The sequence below is a fragment of the Stenella coeruleoalba genome (genome assembly GCF_951394435.1).
Source record: "Stenella coeruleoalba genome assembly, chromosome: 13".
Classification (NCBI taxonomy): Eukaryota; Metazoa; Chordata; class Mammalia; order Artiodactyla; family Delphinidae; genus Stenella; species Stenella coeruleoalba.
Genome location: NC_137159.1, coordinates 31,768,191 through 31,791,947, shown reverse-complemented (window position 1 = coordinate 31,791,947; position 23,757 = coordinate 31,768,191). Strand labels below are relative to the sequence as shown.

General features: G+C 38.1%; 1 protein-coding gene across 1 annotated transcript in view; it reads right to left on the bottom strand.

The window, feature by feature from the left end:
* GFPT1 (glutamine--fructose-6-phosphate transaminase 1) overlaps nt 1–23,757 on the bottom strand; it is a 72,118-nt gene that overhangs the window by 28,263 nt on the left and 20,098 nt on the right. Inside the window, exons 4-11 of the mRNA XM_079940434.1 lie at nt 17,364–17,489; nt 11,750–11,808; nt 10,394–10,528; nt 8,937–8,998; nt 7,584–7,663; nt 4,274–4,379; nt 2,346–2,509; nt 1,330–1,425 (exon numbers count right to left, since the gene is read on the bottom strand). Coding sequence (XP_079796560.1) covers nt 1,330–1,425; nt 2,346–2,509; nt 4,274–4,379; nt 7,584–7,663; nt 8,937–8,998; nt 10,394–10,528; nt 11,750–11,808; nt 17,364–17,489 — 828 coding nt within the window. The remainder of the gene's footprint in view (nt 1–1,329; nt 1,426–2,345; nt 2,510–4,273; nt 4,380–7,583; nt 7,664–8,936; nt 8,999–10,393; nt 10,529–11,749; nt 11,809–17,363; nt 17,490–23,757) is intronic.

Sequence of the window (23,757 nt, the reverse complement as noted above, 5' to 3'; positions counted from 1 at the left end):
AATCATTCTCTATCAGTTAGCAGGACGTGACATAAAAGAGAAGGCACTTAATATTATATGTATAACACACAAATTCAGGAAAAGATTGTTGCATACCAGATATAATTTCTCCAAAACTGATTCCTAACACTGAGAAGCTTAGCCCAAAGCTTGTTTGTTAAACTGTTTATTAAACTGGTCATGAAGGATGTTCCAAAAATGTGATTTAGCGATAGTTTATGGATATCCTATGACCACAGAAAGTCAATCTCAAGCTCATCCCACCAAGGTGCAGAAACTCCTGTGACACAAGGTCTAGAGAGAACTTCCAGAAGTAAGACCAGAGCTGCACTGTCACCCCACCTTAAACAGGCAGGAAGGTACAGGTTAGGTTATCCCATAAGGCATTAGGCAAACACCTGGAAAACCTCTGGGAAGTTCACACTTCACTCATTTATAAACTGAGAGAGAAAACCTAGGCTGAACAGATACAGCAAGCTTCCCAACAAGGGGACCAGGTCCCATTCTTCTGAGAATTCACAGTGTTCAGAACAGTCCCTGGTACATAGTAGGTGCCCAATAAAAGATTTTTGTACTGAAAAGAAGTTAAATGTTCTTAATGGTACACTGAAGGACTTTTTTTTTTCTCCAGGAAAATCACCTTAATAGTCCCATAACTGACAACAATTTTCAAATGTGACTTCCTAGGCATTTTTTATATTTTTCATAACCATTTTAGAGGTATGTCACTTACCATAAAATTCACCCTTTGAAAGAGTATGATTGTGGTGTTTAGTATTTCAGAGTTGTGCAACCATTACCACTATCTAACTTTAGACTTTCATCACCTCCAAAACACCCGTATCCATTAGCAGTCACTCTCCACTCCCCTGTCCCTTCAGCTCCTGGCAACCATTATTATTATTCCCTTATTTTTTATGGTGGTAAAATACACATAACATAAAATTTACCGTTTTAACTATTTGTACGTGTACAATTCAGTGGTATTAAGCACATTCACATTGTTGTGCAATCATGACCATCACCATCTCAGAACTTTGGCATCGTCCCAAACTGAAGCTCTATACCCGTTAAACACTAACTCCCCATTTCCCCCTCTCCCCAGCCCCTGGTGACCACTAATCTACCTTCTGTCTCTACAAATCTGACTAACCTAGATACACCTCATATCAGTGGAATCACACACGGAAGGACTTTTAAAAGAGGACTGGGCTCCACTGATGGCTGGCAGCCATAGCTATTCTACAAAGGACAATGAACCCTATAAGGCTGTCAACGTCAACCCCCATGAGAGACTTTGAAATAATAACATAATTCACATGTAATTACCAGTATAGTCATCAAAGTTGACTCTTCCTCTCATTGTGTTCACAACTGACTCTGGCTGCTCAAAAATTTCCTTCTGCATAAATGAACTGAAGTTGCCTAAAGTAATATAAATTGTATCATTAAAACAAAAATTAACAAGCCAAAGGATAAGAAATTTGTATTCAGCTAAAAGTCAATCTCCTTTAATATAATCTTAGTAAATGAAATGAAACGAAAGGTCATGCAGTAGAGAACAATATTCATATATGACATTTTACCCAATGGGAAGAAAAATGAACAAGGAGGAAAAATACTTTTATTAACTTCATACCTAAAATATGCAATTATAGAAAAACAGGGGAGTGGGAAAAGCTTAAGTTTTAGAGTCAGATCTAGGTTTAAATCATGATTCTATCTTTTAATAGCTAAGCAGCTCTGGGAAATTCCTTAATCTGTAAAATGATCTGTTCTAGCAGCTATTTCATAGCATGGTAGTGTGGATTAATATAGAAAAGACTTGACATATAGCCATTATGCAATAAACGTTGGCTTGTTTTTCACCACAACCCCATCAGAAAGGACAATAAAAACCACAGTCACCATAATCATAATAGTTAATAGTAGCAAACATTATATAGAGCTCACTAAGCATGTCAGACACTGTTGTAAGGGCTCAATCCCCAAAACAACCTTAACGAGGTAAATCCTATTATCCCCATTTCATATATGAGAAAACTGAAGCACACAGAGAATAAGAGAGGAACAAAGAATAGAACACAAACTATGCTTATAAAGTATCTTAAAACATCAAGTACCACTTAAATAATTGATTTCTTTTTTCATGTGAGAAACAAGAAACCATGAATTCGTTTGAAGAAGTATTGTCAAAACAGCAGATAATTTCTCCAAAGAATCATCCCCCTTTCTGGGGTTATCCCTTCACTAATCTGTATTATCAGATTCCTACACCAGGTCAGGAAGGAGAAAATATCCTTTCCATTGAGGACACCAAGGTGTAACAGGATAGAAAGGTTCACCCTTCATGATCTGCTGGAGTTCCATCTGGAGGGTCTGCACAGCTCGTCCAGGGTGATCTCCCGCAGTCCGTTTAATTCGATGGATAGAAAGACGGCCATCCACCACTGCAGCGACATCATCATCCTCGAGAAAGATGACACGATTGGTGTGTTCTATGACAGCACTAAAAATGTTCAAGGAGACAGTACAATCAATAATCTAGGATGGTTATTATAAACACAACTATCATTAGGACAAAAGGACCAAGTTTAAATGCAAAGTCTATCAACCTGCAATATCTCTGATAACTTTCTGGTTATCAATGCCATTCCCTACAGGGAAATGGAGGAGGGGGGTGGTCACTGCAGACAATGAAGAAAAGGAACTCTGTGTGGCAACCAATTTGATGAGATCAGATGAGAAAGCATGCTTATTTCCTCCTCATCCTACCTATCACCAGTCCTCCAATCATAACTCCTAAATATTTCCCAAAGCTTCTCTCTGTGTCCACCACCACAAACCAGTTCAAGCTACCATCAGTCCTTGGCTGAACTACTGCAGGAACCTCCCAACTTCCACCCACATTCCCTCTAACCTCCCTCATCCACTCTCCTTTTCTGCCAAAATGGACATCAAAAGACAACCCTAATCAAGACTTCTCCCTCACCAACACACCGCTCAACAGCTTCCCTTTAGCTCTTAGGAAAACAGCAAAATGCCTTTACCATGACCCCTACCTCTTTCTCTGGCCTTGTCTCCCACCAAACTTCCTCTCCCTATTCCAGCCACACTCACACCCAGCCCAAGATCTCACAGGCTGATCCATCTGCAGAGAATAACTGTTCTTCCCTCCACCTCCTTACCTAATTAACTCCTAATATCTCCTTAACTCTCAGTTCAAGCACCATTCCCTTAAAGAAATGCACCCATAGGAGGGTCAAGTCACCCTGTTATAAGCATTCTGTAGTTCGTGTCACAGCTGGAATTCTATACTTGGTGACCACTCACTAAAATTTGTCTCTCCCATTAAGGAAGAGCTCCTTAAGGACAAGTAATATTTTTATTCTTATCTGCCATTATCTCCTGAGCCGAGCATATGGCTTTGCTGGAGTGTTCAATATGAACGCTTGAGTGAATGAAAAGAGGCCGAGACACTTCTGCAACTTCCAGATTATTTAAGCCAAAACTGTCAACTCTGTAACAAACCTACCTAATGACAGCAATGACACATCTCAACACCGACTACATACCCTACACACCTGTAAAATTTAGAAAACACTGAAGCTTGTTTTCTCACTGAGATAATACATCCCCTGCAGGCGTGAACTGCATGACCATTCATTTTTAGATACCCTTACTTTCAGGCACAATGAATGATTCAAACAGCTGTTGGCGATTTGAGTGATTCCATTTTATCCTCATTACTATTCAAATTTCATTTATAAATGCCTCTAAGCATCCCCACTGCATTTTCTCTCAAAATGTCCTAGTCTAATACTATTTCCTATATAAAAGTGATTTTGCTGCCAATTACTTCTGAATTAAAAAGATACGTCCACGTTGGATTAAAACTACAATATAGATTAGCAATTATACTATAATTGGTATGCTCCTAAGCCATTCTACTCTCCAATCTAAAATCTCTCCTTCCTATAAAACCTGGGTTAAGGCTCTTAAAAAAAGAGGGAAAAAAAAAAACACGAGCTCAGAGTAAATACACTGGAACAAGTCTCAAGGACTTATCTCCTTTGTACACTGACCTACATACTTTGAATTGAGAGCAAAAACGTTCTAGAACACCATCTCCAAAAAGGTCACCTTCACATCCTTAATTAACAAAGTTCTCCTCTACAGCATGACTAGATATATATACAAAGTGACCTCTTGGTTTCTTGTAGCATGAGCAGTTTTACTAAGAATTCTCTCTGAATCAACCAAGGAAGCTCACCTCGCATCAGAAGCAAAGTAATACTCCACTGCTTTTTCTTCAACGGGGAAAAGGCAAGTTGTGCTGTCCACACGAGAGAGATTACAGCTTCCTTTCTTATCTTTGCCTGTATTATAGAGTTAACAGAATCAGCACACGTGTAGAAAACCATGGCTGATATATAAATATACATAATTTTCTACAAAATCAACAAAAAACCATAGCAATGCAAAATAATTCCAGCAACTTTTCAATGCCAGGTAGATCACCCTATTTCCATGCAATAAGCCAACAAGAACAACGGGCATAGAGTGAAAGAGCAACTATTAAAGACAGCGTGGCAGATACAGTGCTGTGCTATACGTTCTTTAATGTAATATTTCTTTTCCAAGTAAAAGGCAAGTAATTAATGTCACTAAGTCTTTTTTTAATGTATGTATAGCCTAATTTTAATTTAACTTCATACAAAACTTAATGAAATTAATACATATAAGTTTGTATACTTAAACTTATCATTAAAGTTACATTAAAAATATCAAAACTGTGCAGTGAAAAATAAAATGAAGCCTAGTGGCATATTTTTATTATCTCCTAACAAAACTTCTCTAGATTTTAACAGTAAGTCAGCATAACAAGTCAAAGTTCAGGCTACACTAATTCTGATCTAAAAACAAAACAAAGATACTTATAAGTCTCTAACCATGGTATATCATACATGGCAGCTACTGCTAAGGACTGGAACTATAAACCCAGAACCTCTCCTTTCTTAAAATTGGATTTTCTTACATTACTTTCATGTCAGGATAAAGTATAGTCCTTTTGCAATGATAATATCTTTTAATTCTAGCACTTTAGAATTCTGGCATTTCTACTTAATTTGTCAAGCTATTGATGAAGAACTTTTTCCCCTCTGCTTATTCACAACTGAAGTCAAAACCAGAAGGCATAATGAAGTTTGACGAATTTGCCAAATACAGAAAATACTATTAACTGAAGGCTATATAAATGTCACAGAGACAAAAAAGCACCACCTTTCTCTAAGATCAGGACATAGTGGACCTTGTAACCAATGGATACAATGGCCAGAGGATACCATAAATATACTTGTAAAAACTCATATTGTGTCCATCCTCTAAAATGCATGTCTATAAAAACTTGATAGTAATTATTCTTAGTAACATACATTCAAAGTTCTCCACAATCCATGATTATTTGGTGTGTTTTAGGCATGAAAGTAAAATAGCTCTTTCCATCCAAATTCAATAGCAGAAAAGATACCACACTTTGAAAAACAAGTATAAGATGACATCCCAGAGAAGATAACACTATAAAAAGATAAAACAGATCAGTGTTTGCCAGGGGCTGGGTATGGGGACAGGGTTGACTACAGAGGGTCAGCTGAGGGAACTTTTTAGGGGATAAATTGTTCTTTATGTTGACTGTGGAGGTGATTATACAACTTTATGCGCTTGACAGAACTCATGAAATTGTACATCAAAAAGAGTGAACTTTACCGTATATAAAAAGGTGAATTAAAAAACAGGCAAAAGGATAGGCCAGCACCCACATTTTAAAATTTTTAAATACAACTAGCTTTGGTTATAAAATGTCCTACTGGAGTTGAGTTTCACCATATTCTTTCTACAAATATTGGTTATTTCCTTCTTCAAGTAACAGGGTATATTTAAATACAATATTCAGAAGAATTCAAGGTATCACTGCCTATTTAAATGAAAAAAATATTACCACTTGACATCTATATGACTGTTACAATCTGTAAAATGTCTTCCCATCTACTGTCTATCTCCTCTGATTTCACTTAAGTGGAAACGATTATTATCATCCTGCTTTATTTGGTCAGTAGTTATACCTGGAGAAAATAGCAAATGCTTGAAAGCCAGTCCAGTGTTTTCCCCTTTATACAGCCTCTTCGATAAGAGGCTGTACTTTTTAAACTAAACTCTGCTGAGCCATACATTATCTACCTACTAGGAGCCAGAGAAATCAGGGTTACTAAAACACAACCCCTGATCTCAAAAAGATGTCTCACGATAAATTTTTCTTCCAACTTCTTAAGACCTTAGCCAATGTTTTTCCATTGCTTCTAAAAGCAGCCTAAGACATTGTACAAGGTAATATATCACATAAGTAATATATACACAAGCAGAATTATTAACAGAAATCTGGAACTCTGGATCCAAAATTTATACTGGTAGGCTAGTTTTTTTTCTGCAAAGAGAGGGAGGGGAGGAGGAAAATAAGTTCTAACATCTCAGGACTGAAGGTTATTTAAGGAAATAACTTTCTGCTCTAGGTAAAACAGTGAGAGCAGCTACTATCTAAAGATGAATAGGTTTAGAGTACTTTGCTACATCTTCTTCAAGAAACCAAGAATTATGCATGAATAATATGGGTTTCAATTTCCTGAATTTACCATTCCCTGTGTCTTTTACAGAGAGAGCTTTTAGGAAAAAAGTAAACAAAAATAACACACCATTTTCTGTCTAATTATATCAATAAAATGATCCAGCTTGTACAGCTAAAAAGATAAACTTCAAATGTAAATTTTAAAAAAACTCCAAATTCAAACAAAGCCCATCAGGTATCAAATGTAAAAATATAAACGTAAAATGTCATGCATAAAACAAAACCCATTTCAACATATTTCAGTTAAAAATTAGGCTAAATTATTCAAATAACTACCACAGAGGTCAATCTAGAATAGCCTAGCACGCAAACACAATGCTCTTTTCCTAATCTCAGCATCTTATTTATAATAATGTATCCTACATGGTTTTAATTTAAAACAAAGGAAAAAACTTTAAAATTTCAACTATTTCCTCAAATCTCAGAGATCTTAAAGAAACAAATTATTAAAAGCAGTTTTCTAAATGCCAAAAGCAGACAGACAAAATATGCTCCCACAAATTAGAAAAATAATGTCAAAATATGTTTCCCCATAAAATAAGCATATTTTTAGAGGCCCAGCACATTCATTCACTCCAAGAACAAAGAATTAGTAAAGAATGAACAAAAGAGGATAAGATTCCTCCCCATCATGCAGAGTGCATTTCCCACCTCTTTCTCCCTGTGATCCCCACCATGTGAATTTTGATCCAATCTGAGTCCTAGCTAAGGATATACAACAGAAAAAAATTCTACTCGTCAGAGAAATCACAAAAACAAATTCTTTTCATGTCTAGACAGAACTATATATATGAGTGGATCTGACCAAAGGGGCATTTAATCAATTTTAGGAAAACAATTCTTTGTAACTACTGCACTCAATTTATACATTTTTCCCATGGCATGATGTAGGAATAGTTTTTACCTGTTCTGTAGAGGATTGGAATGTGATCAGTAGATAGTTTATGTTCACTTCGTACACCAATCAACAAAGGGCTACCTCGTCTGTTAGTACAAAATTAAACAGAATTAAGCCATTTTTATAAGTAATGCACTAATGATACAAAATTTAAATGATGAGGGAATGCTCTGCAAATAATGTTTAAACTCTCCCTCCAAGTTCGACTTCAGATATAACAAAAGAACGACATAAACAGAGTTTTTAAAAAATATTCAGAGGTCAGCCAACTATGACCCACAGGCCAGGTTTGTCTGTTTTTACTGGAACACAGCCATGCCCTTTCTTCTACACGTTTTCTACAACTGCTTTCACACTACGACAGCAAAACTAACTAAGTGGTTGCCACAGAGGCAACATAGCCCAGAAAGCCTAAAATATTTACTATCTGGCCTGTTACAGAAAAAGTTTGCAGACCCCTGTTCTATAATGATGCATTAGAAAGTTTTCTCCTTTTTAATGCAAAATGAAACCTTTCTTTTGATGTGTGAACAATATATGAACATTAGTCCCCTTGACTTCATTTTAAAGACAGCTCTCTCTTACCAACTCTTAGGGTTCCACACTGTTCTAAAAAGGACTTCATGATTAGGCTTGAATATCCCAGCAAAAGTAGTAATGGTACAATTATCTAGGACTCTGTCTAGAATATAGAGTTCTGAAAAATATGGATATTTTACAAAATATTCAACATCCAAATTCACAAAGTAACAATGGTGCCCCACTACAAACAAAAGGCCGATTATAAATGCCAAAATGTTTTTGCTTTGTTAAGGGATTCTGTTACATGGAATAGTGGTAAAACAACAGACAAGAAGGGCATATGAAAATAAATATAGTCGACCTCCCATATGCATGGGTTCCACATCTGCAGATTCAACCAACTGCAGATTGAAAATATTCGGGGAAAAAAAATTCCAGCAAGTTCCAAAAAGCAAAACTTGAATTTGCCACACACTGGCAACTATTTACACACTACCATTTGCGTTGTATTTACAACTATGTATATAACATTTACATTACATGAGGGTATGTAAGTAATCTAGAGATGATTTAAAGTGTACAGGAGTATGTATCTAGGTTATACGCAAACACTACACCATTTTATATAGGGGACTTGCACATCCATGGATTTTGGTATTCACGGGAGCTCCTGGAACCAATCCCCCATGGATACCAAGGGATGACTCACACAAGTATCTCTAAAAAAGGACAGAGCCATTATGGTGAAGGGCCATTCAGAGCGTACAGGGGATAAGCTTAAAATGCTAAAGTTTCAAAATACACATAATTATTAGTCATTATAAAATTTACATATACCTTGTGCCTACTGCTTGGCCAGGAAAATGAACACTTTTAAATACAAGTGCAAAAGCACCTTCCTACAGAGGGAAAAAAAATGCATTAGCATTATATATTATAATCAATTATCAAATGTGAAATGCCTAAAATCTACTGGCTTCAGCACAGAAATGTTTTGTTCACACAGCTACTCTTTTGCACTAGTTTATAAATGAGTCTGAATTTTAGGTAGACACTTACTCCTGAGCTTTGATGTATCCAAGATCCACTTTTTAACCAAGCCCACTCTTGAAATAGGCTCAGTAGATAATAGCTCCTAAACAGACCATTTTAAAAGACACCTTTGTACACGCTACCAATACTTCTCAATAGGTACATCATATCTCCCATACTATGCATTAGTAAGGGAAGGGCAGAATCAGAAAAGAGCCCAAGCTCCATATCCAAAACCCATTCTCTGGCCCAGTAATTTTATACCACTGTTAACTTCCATCCTTTTTGTCCTTGATATTGGAGACATAAATATACACAATCACAATTATTAACATGCACACCATACCGCCCCCCCTCAACCCAAACTCCTCAGGGACAGGGCCTAAGGAAATCAAGAATGAATAAAGGAGGAACACAAGGTAGGAGAAGGAAGGAACAGAAAAACGGCTATACGAGTACAAACAAGAAAAGGCTGGGAAGGCACACTACTCTGCCTTGAGTAAAGAGAAGTTCTCTATCTTCTCTACCTTCCTGACTCCTTTAGCTGCAGACATCATAAGATTTGGGTGGAGATGGGAGGTAAGGGTTGGACCTTCACAGAGAAGTAAAGGGCTTTTAAATGGAAAAGCCAGAGTTATGAGTGGGATTGGGGCGGGGGTGGAAATCACTATGTATTTGGACCTTTGTGTATCTTTGATATCTTTAATCTTTAATTAGGACAACTGGGATGAGATCAAAAACAATACCACTTTTCTCTCGGGTTGGGAAATAATTTTCTGTAGAGGTACAGGGCCAAGGAAAAGTCCCCACAAGGAAAAATGAGTTGACTGTACTGGCTGAGACATGCAGCCATTATCCCAGAATAAAGAGTGTGTATTTCACCGAAGCTACCCTTCGCTAAGTTACTGACTAGAAGAACACTTGAATGAGCAGGAAGCAAGAAGGTGATGAATCCCCAAGTGCGTGTACTGTGTACACATTTGTGTGTGGTGTGTATGGGTTTATGTGTGTGTATGCATAGTTTTTGGACAAACTGCTTTTGGATTATTTTTAGTTCCCATGACACTAAACTACAGTGAAAGAAGTAAAATCATTAAAACAACAGTCTCTCAAAATTATTCAAGTTGAATAGTTATATACATGGGAAATAAAAGCAAAAAATACTTAAGAAATAAGCATAATTCCTACTTATCAAAGTTATTTTTAAGCATTTATTGTGATTAATGTCGGCAATAATCATCTTTAAAAGTGTGGTTTAATACCAATTGTTGGATGACTCTCTCCACCAAGGTAGTAAAACTTGTATCTTGACTTTCCCGATTGTCATACATGTACTTAACAAGCTTGGCAATTGTCTCTGTGTCTGTTTCAGATTCAAAGTCATAGCCTTTGCTTTCCTGTAATTAGAAAGGAAAAAATTTTGACCCATTCAAGGAAATATTCATAATATCTAAATCTTTTCTACACAATTCTTCCTCAAAAATCTCATTACCCAACTTCTAGTCTCTTTTTGACCACCACACCCTGAATACCCACTCTTTAAACTTAAGGTCACCATCTAATTACGGTGAATCCAAAATAGTGAGGTGATCAAACATACTTATAATTATATAAATCTATATATGTCATATATGAATTAAATACATTTTAAAATAATTAAAATATAATGAAATATATAACATTCACAAACCACTAATTCCATTATGAATATAATGATTCCTTCTTTTTTTTTTAATAAATTTATTTATTTATTTATTTTTGGTTGTGTTGGGTCTTCGTTGTTGCTGCGCGGGCTTTCTTTAGTTGGGTCGAGTGGGGGCTACCCTTTGTTGTGGAGCACAGGCTCTGGACGGCCATGGACGGCCATGGCAGGCTCAGCGGCCATGGCTCACGGGCCCAGCCACTCCGCGGCACGTGGGATCTTCCCAGACCAGGGCACGAACCCGTGTCCCCTGCATTGGCAGGCGGACTCTTAACCACTGTGCCACCAGGGAAGCCCATGATTCCTTCTTTAATGATGATACTTCACTGTCCAATACAATGGCCATTAGCTATAGGTGGCTATTTAAATTTAAAGTGAAATAAAATTTCAAATTTAGTTCCTCATTCATCCTACCTCAACAGCCACATGTGGACAGTGGCTACCATACTGGGACAGTACATGTACAGAAAGTTTCCATCACTGCAGAATGCTGAACTGGACAGCTCTGAGAAGTCACTCATGAAGTCATCATCATTACCATTACTATATACTACACAGCTATTTAGGGCATGGAGCCTTCATTCAATCTGTCTTGAGTCCTCTTAACACCCTAGAATCTTTTAAAAATGACACTGTCTCTCACAATGCAAAGACATCCCCCCAAATTCCAATTTTATTTAAGCTTTTGGGTCATTTATAATCAAGCCAAATAATTATTTTCTTTTCATATAAGAAACAAAAAAGTTCTACTGTCAACAAAAAAAAGTCCAATAAACCACCATATCCTTGTAACTGTCTTAGGAATTATTTGATCACATCGAGATAGGATTTACTGCACATCCCAACAGACAACCTCAATGCTCTCATTAGAAGTATTCTTCAAAGACTGGTAGTCTTTTTAGGTCACTTTACTTACCAAAAACTTCTTCAAGTCTTTGTAGTTGGTGATGATTCCATTGTGAATAACAATAAATTCTAAAAGAGATAAAAGTATTGATGACCAAAAAATTATAGGTCTAATAAACACTATAAATTGCCATTACTATTAAGAGATTTTTCTCAAGTCAAAAAATTTGTTACATGCTATACTTTCAGCTGTAATCAAGTATTATCCACTTTTCATCATCAGATTACCCTCAGGTAGATCAGCAGCACAGTTCACATGTAGAAGCACACAGTGCTAAGAGGTGGGTATAGTGGGTTAATATAATAAACTGGAGTCTAGAGACATCAACTTCAGTTGTGGCTAAACTACCAGTCCAGTGCCACTACGTAAAAGCAGGTTCCTTGGGCCACTTTCCTCATTTGCAAAATGAAAGGGTTGAACTAAATAACTATTATTCTCACTTCTTTGTTCATTCATTCTTATGCATAAAACATTCCTAAGTTTAAAGAGAAAGGCTTCATCTAATTTACACTAAATGAGTTTAAAACCAAAGTTAAAGAATTGAGAAAAAACGGACAGTTACTCAGTTCTATAGTTTACTTATCTGAGGCCCAGAAAACTCGCAGAATGTCAGATAAACTAAAGTTAAATAAGCATTTCAAGATCAAATACAGATGACAGTGGGATAATTTTCATCTTTTTTTTGATTAAATAACTTTCAAAAATGTAAGAATGTGCAATCAGGAGTTGACAATATTATTTGTAGCCACTGACAGTGTATGTAAAGTAAAGGCAACTAATGTGGATTTCTTATTTAAAGTTCACGTAAATCAGGAGAGAAATTACCACTAAATTCAATTTTATATCAAATTATCAAAATGTTTTTAATATACTTAAAGATCTGACATTAAGTGAGCTTGAACTGAACACATTCATTACAAACCAAATGTTAAACACTTCACTAGATTTCTAAGAAAAGATACCACAAAATGATACTACAAAAATAAATCTTAAAATTTTAATGCTAGAACACAGAGAACCATAAATAGCTGATATAAAGCCTAAAATTAAAGCCAAATTCTCAAAACATAACATATAGTTTTTCAGAAATCTTTTATAAAGACCTTGTCAGTATTAAAAGTTTGAGTAGTTAACATTCTAATCCAATAATTATGTGAAGCATGAAAAACCTAAAAAGGTAGCTACTGAATTAAACTACAAAATCTTACTTCAAAGGGATATATATACACACATACATACATATAACTCAAAAATTTTGTTAAATGTTTATATACAGGAAGAGATGGAATGAGGAAGAGGAAGTAAGATAGAAGCTAGACTTATTTTAGTATGCCTTTTTTATAGGTATGACCTCAGAACTATGCAAATATTTTAAATAGTTTTAAATAAAAATTATTTTTTAAAGAAAATCAATTCCTAAAACTCAAAATAAAACATATTAACATAATGCTATAGCCAGCTAGTAGAACAATTACATACAGAGGGATTATTCCAAGTGACTCCAAAACATAGTAATTTGATTATACATCCCTAGAGAGATATACCCTAAGGACAAAAAAAAAATAAAAAACAGTCAACATACTGTTATGGTAGTGTTGACATTATGATTCCATTGTACACGTAGCATCTGATAGATCAAATAAGTATGTTGCTGGTGTTAAGAACTAAGTTTTTAAGTGTGACTGAAAAGAAATACATAAATCAATGAGGTTAAGTAAAAACCTTACAGCCCTGGATTTGAATTGAAAGTGTTAGTGTAAAATTACGTTGTGTTTTCTCTTTAAATTTATACATGCACATACACAGAGGTATATATATTTCCTAGCTCTGCTCACTGAAAAGGCCTAGGTGCAATGAGCACTTCTAAGACTTGGTTTAATCTTTTTTTTTTTTTTTTGGCAGTGCAATACAGAAGTACATGGTGTTACTAGCTTGAGATAACAGAAGTTTTAAAAGATGACCATTTACTATCAAGTAGCCTCATAACAGAAATGTATCTCAAGTTGCCAAGGCTGTAGAAAATATGCAGGATGGGATGGAGATTATTCTTGTGTTTAACAGGGTAAAAGAGTTAATTGCTAGCCCAGCACTATAACTGTACTTATTTGGAAAAAAAACTGGTTTGTTTCAATGATGGTTTCATCTTTCATTTCTTTCAGCTGGGTGGGAAATAAAAGGACACATGCTTTCCTGAGTTTTACGTGTTCTTGTTAATACACGTTTTGTTTCCATTAAGCCTGCAGGAGTCCTCCTGGGTATTTCTGAATTGTGTTGTGTACATGTGTGCCTGAGAGCTTGTCTTCTTACAGCATTTAGTTGCTGTTTGCCTTTTTGTTGGATAAAATATTAGCAATGTATCCTTCCCATATTCCCTGCCATCAAACCTATTATGATCCAAAATCCTCATCAAACATCTGGTTTTAGAACTTCAGAGATGGCAGTAAAACAAAAAAAATCCTTGGACAAACCATCCCCTCCGTAAGCATGGGCCTATGCTGAAACTTTCCCTCACAACTTTACATTTCTACTTCAAGTAACTGACCTTTCAACTCTACCCATTTAGAGGAACAAACCATGGAAAGGAGGTACATATGTTTGCCCTCTTCCTATAGGCCTCATCTTCAAATTTTAGTTCTGTCACACAAGAAAATCTCACTCTGTCCCCTGTGTCCTTTTCTAATCTTGACAAAGAGCAAAGTTCCTTCTAGAGCTATCCATGCTCCTCAGATCTGCTGTGTGCGCTGTGCGGACTCCCAGTGAAGTGGAGGGTGAGAGCAGGCAGTAGACTCTAAGGCACTTTCCTCCACGTAGAATGGCAGGTTGTCCCTCCCCGCACTCTCCCAAGATGACCTGATGCATCCTGGCTCCGTGTTCACACAGCTTGTCACTGCAGCAGAAGACACATCTACGCCTTCGCTATTCAAACGTGCGTGGCTCTCTAGCATGACTAAATAACACGGGAACAATCCATCTCTAAATAAATACTACTGACTGTGCTGTTTCTTCTAGAGGTGCCTCTGCTGATGTATTTCTAAGCCATACCAGTCTTTCCAGTTTCAGTGGTGGAATGTGGCCCCCTAGTTACTGTTGGGGGTTACTTTAAGCATAAAGTAAACCCTTCTCCAACAGGTTCAAAATACTTGTGACTTCAGACATCAGTTCAGAGAGCTTACACTTTGTCAGCCTTCACCTGCTCCTTAATTCTCAACACTACGAGGTGGAGTTATCAATGAGATCACAGAAGCTACTGCTGGAAAAGTTGTTAGACAAAAAGTCATCACATGTTTCTTGACTGTCATAACTGAGCAATGTTTTCTGAGTCTGAGATGTAGGCTTTGGAGGAGTAATGCTAACAAGTTATCTGAGTATCCAAGAGTCTGAAAGACCTCTCTGGAAGTACAAATATATAACAAAGAGAGAAGACAGTCATCAGGGAGGATGCTTACTTACACAGTGTAACTTGGATCTGATCGTTCTCCTGGCACAAAGGAGCGAGCACTTTCAACAGGACATCTACGTACTAAGAGGTGGTATGGCAATTAACTTCAGGGCAAAACTGAATCAAGCATTCTATATTTTGGAAAAAAACTTCGTTTTTTTTCATGGAAACTAGATACTCTTCTCTAGTTTATTGAATTTTAAAAATGGAAGATCCTGCATTTTTAAAAGGCCTTTTTACATGAAGTAGAATTTCGAATTGACAGATCTAGAAATCAATCTGAATTGGACAAACTATGGATTCAACATGCAGATGAGATTTCCTCCTACGGTTACCTTGAAGCAGATTTGATACCCACCCTCAATAGAATCCTATAAAAAAACAGCTTCAAAACCCCTTTTTAATCACAATAGTGCAGCAAAACCAGAAGTAAACAACTGCCTGTTAACCTGTTATTTCAAATATCGACTGAAAAGCCAACAGGCATTTTTTTGTGCAGCTTTTTAAAACACTGTTAAGTTGAAACATCAAATCTGCACGGCACCGTCCCTTCACAGAAGGCAAGAAACTGCCAGCACATCACGTGGGAGGCCGTCCTTGGTGCTGTCGGCCATGAAAGTGGGCCTCCTTCAGGATCTGGCTGAGGTGCAAGCCAGGGCCTCGGCACAAATGCAGACTGCCTGGCACGGGCTGGGGGTGCTGGCGCTGGGCCCAGCGACGAGGTGGTTTAAGCCACTTTCTGGCCCCCCGGCCCTGGCTATTGCCGCTGCTCCGCTGCTGCTGCTCCCGCCACTATCACTGAGTGAAGACTCTGTGCCCCGGGATCGTGAAAGACAGGCTTTCTACTACTCCTTTTGGTCTGGGGGGGAAGATGGTGGTCTTATTCACTGCCACCCCTTCTTTTCCTGGGGCAGAGGCGCTGGCTCACAGTAGCTGATGGAGGGGAGCGACGAGGCACCGCAAGAGGAGGGAACAGAGGGCGCTGTGTTTCGGTGGTCGCCACGCCCACCCCCTCAGGCCTTGGCTCCATGGTACCCACCGCTACTTCCAGCATCTGCTCCAGGCCCCCCATGTCACAGCCACCACGGCACCCAGGTTTATAGTCTTTAATTATCGTTTCCACTGAAAGAAACTAGGACTCCTTAGAGAAATGGCTGATTCCAGGTTTGGGGCAGGCTTAGATAAACCTGCAACATCTTGAACTACCAGAAAACAACAAAGACTACTGAGCCTACTTGGGTCACATCAAAAGGACTCAGGAGTCAACCTGAATAAGCTCCCAATGACTAAAGATGGGAAGTTTTGTGCATCAATATAGATAATTACTTCAGTGTTTTGAAACAAATGAAATATTTTAAATCCATGAATTTATAATAATACAGTAAGTATAAAAAGGAACTCTGTTCACCTTAGAACATTAGAACCGCTTCATTTGAAAAAGGGGAAAAAAAATCAAACATTTATCTTGCCTTTCCTATACAATCTGTACATCAGGGTAATCAAGTGGTTAATATGGAGAAGTTTCTCTTTATAGAAGTATTTTAGATAATAAATGACGAAGGAAAGATTGTATTAGACTATCACCATTTTATAACCCCTAAAGAAATAATTAATATTGGCAATGATTATCAATGACCTAACACAAAAAGAAAAACATCCAAACATTACAGGTACAAACAAATACCATACCAACTTATAACACATAGAAGGGACAGAGAGTTATGTGAAATGACACCACAGGATGCAAGCCATTAGCAAGATCTAGACTGTAGGAAACTCTACAGGACAAACAATAGAGTAAGCTGCAAGGAAGAAAGGAGAGAAAAGGAAAAGTCTCTTAGGAGACTTAGGAGATAAATCAATCTACTAAGTTCTTACCTTTTAGAGATACACACTTACATAATTACTAATTCAATGCTATGATATCTAGTTATCTGTGATATATCTATCTATATGATATCTATTGGCTTCCAAAATAATCTGGGTGGGGTACAGAAAAATATAACTGATTATGTATTGATAAATGTTAAAGCTGGGTGATGGATATATCAGGTTCTGTATGCTCTCTACATCTGAATATGCTTGAAATTTTCCATATTAAAATAATGAAAACAGAGTTTTCATTCTTCTATTATTGGCCCTCTACAAACACTCCAGAGCATGTACAGTCTGTCCTGTCCATACCATTATTTTTATCAGAGCGCTGGGGATGGCTATTGACAGGATTGGGTTCGCCATGCGTTGCCCAACGGGTATGAGCTATTCCAAGGTGTACATCAAATTCTATATCCAAATCCATATCTTGTTGTTCTGAAAAAGATAAAATAAAAAACTTCAATATTAAATCATGCTGTAGAGATAATGCTATAAGCTAAAATTAAATGTAATTATTACAGTTCTGCTCACCTGGAATACATAATTATTGAAACTGAAGATCAGGCATATTCAAAACAGTAATTAAAAGACTTACAGGAGTTAATGCTGCTGAAATATTTAGGGCAAATGGTTCCAATAACAACCAAAAAAATGTACACAAAGAGACAAAGCACATGTGACAAAATGCTAACAACTGGTAAAACTAGATGAAGTATATGGATGATTAATGTACTATTCTTTCAACTTTTCTGGAGGCTTGAAAATGTTCAAACTTATGGTCAAAAAGAGTTAAGGTGATTTTTTTAAATCTGTATTTAATCCTTTCCTTGAAAAAAATCAGTATCATTTTAATTAGACACGTAAAAAAAATTCATTTTCTCAGGCTTGCCTGGTGGCGCAGTGGTTGAGAGTCCGCCTGCCGATGCAGGGGACACGGGTTCGTGCCCCGGTCCGGGAAGATCCCACATGCTGCGGAGCGGCTGGGCCCGTGAGCCGTGGCCGCTGGGCCTGCGCATCCGGAGCCTGTGCTCCGCGGAGGGAGAGGCCGCAACAGTGAGAGGCCCGCGTACAGAAAAAGAAAATTCATTTTCTCAATGCCACACAACATTATGACTGCAATTTCTTTGGTCCCCAGTGAATGTAACCATATCTCACACCATAAACTGCAATTATGAAGAGCTTGCATAATCAAAAAGTAGTCCTTGAAAACAAAGCAGCACTATGAAAGTATGAGGTTATGGGCTGATGTTCCTCTGTCTTGCAAAGCAGCTATTCTAATTCCGTCTCCTTACGAACTCTCTCTTCTTGCTTCCTCCAGGGAAAAGAAAAAAAAAAAGACAGTTCTAGTATAGCATCTACCAGTAACGTCTCCTTCTAATTTCCTAAATAGAAATTTCATTTGGCTAAGAAACCAGATAACAAACCTTATCAGAATTAGGTCTAAATTAAGAGCAAAATGCTCAGAAGTGTGAACAGGAAAGTCCACGCATATTAGTACGTAGTCTTTGTAGATTTTATCCTGGTTTAAACAGTGGTCATCCTAAAATACAAATCTGATAAAGAAACAATGCTTAAAATCCTTAAATAGACTTCCAGTTGCTTAAAATGTGGTTTGCATCCCTAGCTACCCATATGAATCATCCTAAACCTGGTCATGTGGATTTAAGAAAAGATTCTCAAATTCTAACATACAACCAGAGAACCATTTTCTCACAAGATAAAGCCCCAACACCTTTTCATGGTATACAAAGGCCCTTCACCATCTGGCCCCCACCTACCTTTCCATCCTTCTCTCCCAACCCTCTCCAATCACTCCTCGAAGCTTTCAATGCACCTTTTACAAATAACAACAGCTAACATTTATGGAGAACTTACTCTGTGCAAGGTACTACAGACATCTCCCCACTCTATCCCTATCACTGTGGCCTAAGCCTCCATCATCTCTACATGGACTACTAAACAGAATCCTAACTGGTCGCCCTGTGTCCAGTCTTCCTCTGTACAATCTAACCAAAGTGATCCTCTCAAAACAGAAGTTAGATCACGTCAGTCCCCTATGCAAAATGTTCCAGTGGCTTCCCACGACACACAAAGTAAAATCCATCTTTCTGAAGACCCTCCATGACCTAGCCGTCAGCCTCCTCTCTAGTCTCATCTCCTGCCACTCTCTCCCTCACTTACTGAGCTCTAGCCCCACTGACTTCCAGCTATAAGCAGGCCAAACCCACACTGAATCTACGCACTTGGTGTTCCCTCTGCCTAGAATTCCCGTCTTCAGACAATCACGAGATCTCTGCTCAAATGTCATCTCTACCATACTTTTTCTTCATGGCACTAATCACCACCTAACGTTATTTATTGTTTGTCATCTGGCCCTCTCACTAGACAGTAAGCTCCATCTGGGCAGGGAGTTTGCTTATCTTTTCTTTGTCCTAAGGGCTTAGAACAATGGCTGGTATATAATAGGTACTCAATAAATATTCATTTTGTTATTGAATCCTCACAATACAATTAGGTACTGTTAGGTACAACTGTCCCCATTTTATAGATAAAGGAACTGAGGCTTCACGAGGTCACAGAACCTGCCCTAGGTCACAGCTAATAGGAAACAGAGACAGGATTTGAACCCAAGAGTGCTTGACTCCAGAACCTAAGACTAAAACCACAATGTATACTCTGCCATACTATTATAACATGTATGACATGTTGTCTACCCGGCTTCTGCCAGAATTTAAGATCTACAAAGGTAGCAGCTTGTCTTATTATCTTTGAATTGTAAGCACTAAGCTATATAGGACAGATACTCAAACTTTTGTTGGGTAGTTCAATCAATGGATAAAATCATCAATGTATTCTTTTCTGGCTTAACTGTGTTCTGAAAAATAAGGCGACCTGATAAATGACCTCCAGAAAAGTAAGGATTTCCATTTATTACTACTTAACAGGCAATGCAAGCAGTGAAAACATTTGACTAGTTTTTTGGGTTAACTATAATTAAAAGCAGTATGTGCCTCCACTTGCTGGCAAGAGAAAGTACATTGGAGAAAGCAACAAGAGTCTATAAAATGAACTCATTTCAAATTCACAGTAATTACCATACCTATTTCACTGTTGCCAAAGGAATATTATCTAATGACTAATAAGAAAAAGATCATTGCTATGACAATACGCATATTCCCCGCAAGAAATATTGCATGTTTTATAAATTAATCAGGGCTCCAGTCCTGACTCTTCCTATCCAGTGTTACTCCATTCTAAAGTCCCTTGTTGAACCTTAAGTCTAGATAACGCTACACTCAGTTTTCTCTCCCCCGCCCGCCACAAGCTGCCAAGCAACACTGAAGAAAGTCACAAAATTCTGTAAATTGAGTCCATTTCAAGTTCATGGGTAATTATCAAATCTATTTAACTGTTGCCATTTAAGGAACATGTATCCATGTTCCCTATTCACTAAACTGAGAACTCATTCAATTCCCCAACAGCTCATGACATTTTTTATACTCTCTTTAAGCCTCAATCCTACCTATATCATCCCTCAATCTACCTTACTCAGGTTTCCCCTTCACCTCCTAACTCTGTTTAAATTAGCTTTTCTTTTCCCTTTAACTCCTATAAAGGCTAACTCCCCACCTGTGCCTTGACCTTTCTGAGCTGTAACGCCTCAATAATTTCCTTTCTTGCATCTTCTGTCTTCCCCCCACCCTTACTACTCCCAAGGTTCCTTGCCCTCTGTGTACCTATTCTCAGATGTCATCTTTCTTTTTTTTTTTTAATAGTTCAAACATATTTAATTTGCTGGTAATGATGAAACACTCAAATACCTACACCCAGATAACAAATGTTAACATATAATCATTTGTGCTTTACATCTTTAAGACATAAATTATTTAAAAAATCTCTACTTGTTGTCATGCCCTAGAACAGCAGTCCTCTTCTGCCTTTCCTCTGCCCCCAAACTTCACTGCTTTTACTGCTGAGACCATCTAATGTCAGTACCTGCTCCTCTGAGCTTCAATTTTCTCATCTGCAAAATGAGGATGATAATTTCACCTACTTCATGGGTTATGACGAGGACTATATAGAAGGCACCTAGTAGAGTGCCTGGGACACAGAAAGCAATCAATAAATGTTAGCAAGTATTATCAAAGTCAGGAGCTACCAAAAAGCAATCTAATGGTCTTCTCTGAGATGTCTTCCTTCCCTTTTGTCTTAAGAGGTTAAACACTAAAACTTGCTGGGAATAATAAAATAAACATCACAAACATCGAAATAACCACACTCCGACTTAACAAATGCTAACGTCTAACCATTTATGCTTTAGATCTTTTTTAAACCCTGAAATGTGGGCTTCCCTGGTGGCACAGTGGTTGAGAATCCACCTGCCAATGAAGGAGACACGGGTTCGAGCCCTGGTCCGGGAAGATCCCACATGCCGTGAAGCAACTGAGCCTGTGCGCCACAAATACTGAGCCTGTGCTCTAGAGCCCAAGAGCCACAACTGCTGAAGCCCACGTGCCGCAACTACTGAAGCCCACGTGCCTAGAGCCCGAGCTCCGCAACAGGAGAAGCCACCGCAGTAGGAGGCCCGCACACCACAGCAAAGGGTAGCCCCCGCTCCTCGCAACTAGAGAAAGCCCACGCACAGCAACAAAGACCCAACGCAGCCAAAAATAAATAAACCCTAAAATGTAAAAAAATGCAGTTGGTGCCTCCTTTATACCCTGCTCCATCCCTTTCCTCCCCAGAGGATTCACAAGAGCTTTCCCACCTATGCCTTCAAATTTCTATTATGCTACTATATTCATAAATTATAGTGTTCTTTTTTTTAAATGGTACAATACTTTGCATATCCTTCTCTAGATTGCTTTTTTCACTCAACATTAAGTTCTCAGAAATTATGCATGTCCCCACATACAGAACCAGAGCCAGTACACGTCTTTCAAAAGCTACACATGGTCATTCACTATCACATACAATTTATTCCAGGTTGCTTCTAAACTTTGCTGCAATGCATCTTACTGTCATGTCTCCTTGTCATAGTGTTTCTTCTGAGTACCTGCCCAAGAGTGGAAGTGCTTGGCCACAAGGTATAGGCATCTCCCATTTAGACATTGCCAGATTGCTCTTCCAAGTGATTCATCAGTTACAAACTCACCAGCACTGTCTCCAAGTGACCCATTCCAGGAAAGGGGTCACTTTCCTGCAGGAGGAGGCATGTTTCAATATGGTGACATTCAAAGATGGTGATTCTGGTCACAATCTGCCTTTCTAGCCTCACACTCATCTACCAACAAAGTAGATTAAAAGGACTACCTACCATTCCATCAAACTTGCTTTCCCTATTCTTATCTTTTTCCAAGCTAATCTACTCAGAAGGTCCTCCCTTCTCACCTTCACTGCCCAAATATAATTAGCAGCCATTCCTTACGTATCCCAAGTCTTCCTAACTTGTGGGAACTCGCTCTCCCCTGAATCTTAAACCAATCTGTTTATTCTCTCCTGTAGAACCTACTATAATCAGCCTGGTAAACAGGATGCAGTACACACATTAGACCAAATATTTATAACCACAGTTTTTGAAGTGTAGCTTTTGGGGGTGTCTGCTTTATCCCAAGCTAATCTTACCCACAATACATAAAAAATAAGTACTGATTTAATTTGTTAAGCAAGTACAGTTGACCCTTGAACAACACGGTGGGTTATGGGTGCTGACCCACTCAGCAGTTGAAAATCCGAGTATAACTTATAGTCAGCCCTCTGTGTCCAAGGTTCCACCTCCATGGATTTAACCGACTGTGGATGGTGTAATAATGTAGTATTTACTATTGAAAAAAAATTCGCATATAAGCGGACCTGAGCAGTTCAAACACGTGTTGTTCGAGCATCAATTGTACCACAAAGCTAAATGTCTGGCTTATGTGAAAATTAAAAATGACTAAATCCATCGTTCTCCTCTTCCACCTGCACTTCTTTACAATGATAACAATGGCATCCGTTTGAGCGGGTATATAAAAAACCTACTGTTTTCTGGGTTTTTTGTTTTTTTGTGGGTTTTTTTTGCGGTACGCGGGCCTCTCACTGTTGTGGCCTCTCCCATTGCAGAGCACAGGCTCTGGACGCGCAGGCTCAGCGGCCATGGCTCACGGGCCCAGCCGCTCTGCGGCATGTGGGATCCTCCCAGACCGGGGCACGAACCCGTGTCCCCTGCATCGGCAGGCGGACTCTCAACCACTGCGCCACCAGGGAAGCCCTGTTCCCTGGTTTTTTAGAGGATTTTTTGAAATGTTTTTTCAATCAATCTACTTCAAAGTTTTTGTTTTGTTTTCAAGTTTCCTGTGAAAAAATAAAATGTATAAACATAATGTAATGAACTAAATACTGTAAAGTATACCCTCTTTAGTGGAACATGTATCTCTGGCAACTACTTTATGCCAGGGAAGTAAGAAAATCATGAGGGAAAAATATGATACCTGATTGTATCAGACCTACTAAAAGGTGCAACATCCAGACTGACCACACATCCAAACTCAGCGTTTAGTCCAAAGTGAAGACAACCACCAAGTGAAGACACATGAATAAGGGCACCACTGAAAATACCTTTTGTCTTATGAAACGCCCTTCCTCAGGAATGATGGCTACTTCATTTTAGGATATTAAGCTTGCTCTGAACACAGTGTACATAATTAAGTTCCTTCTCTAGTTA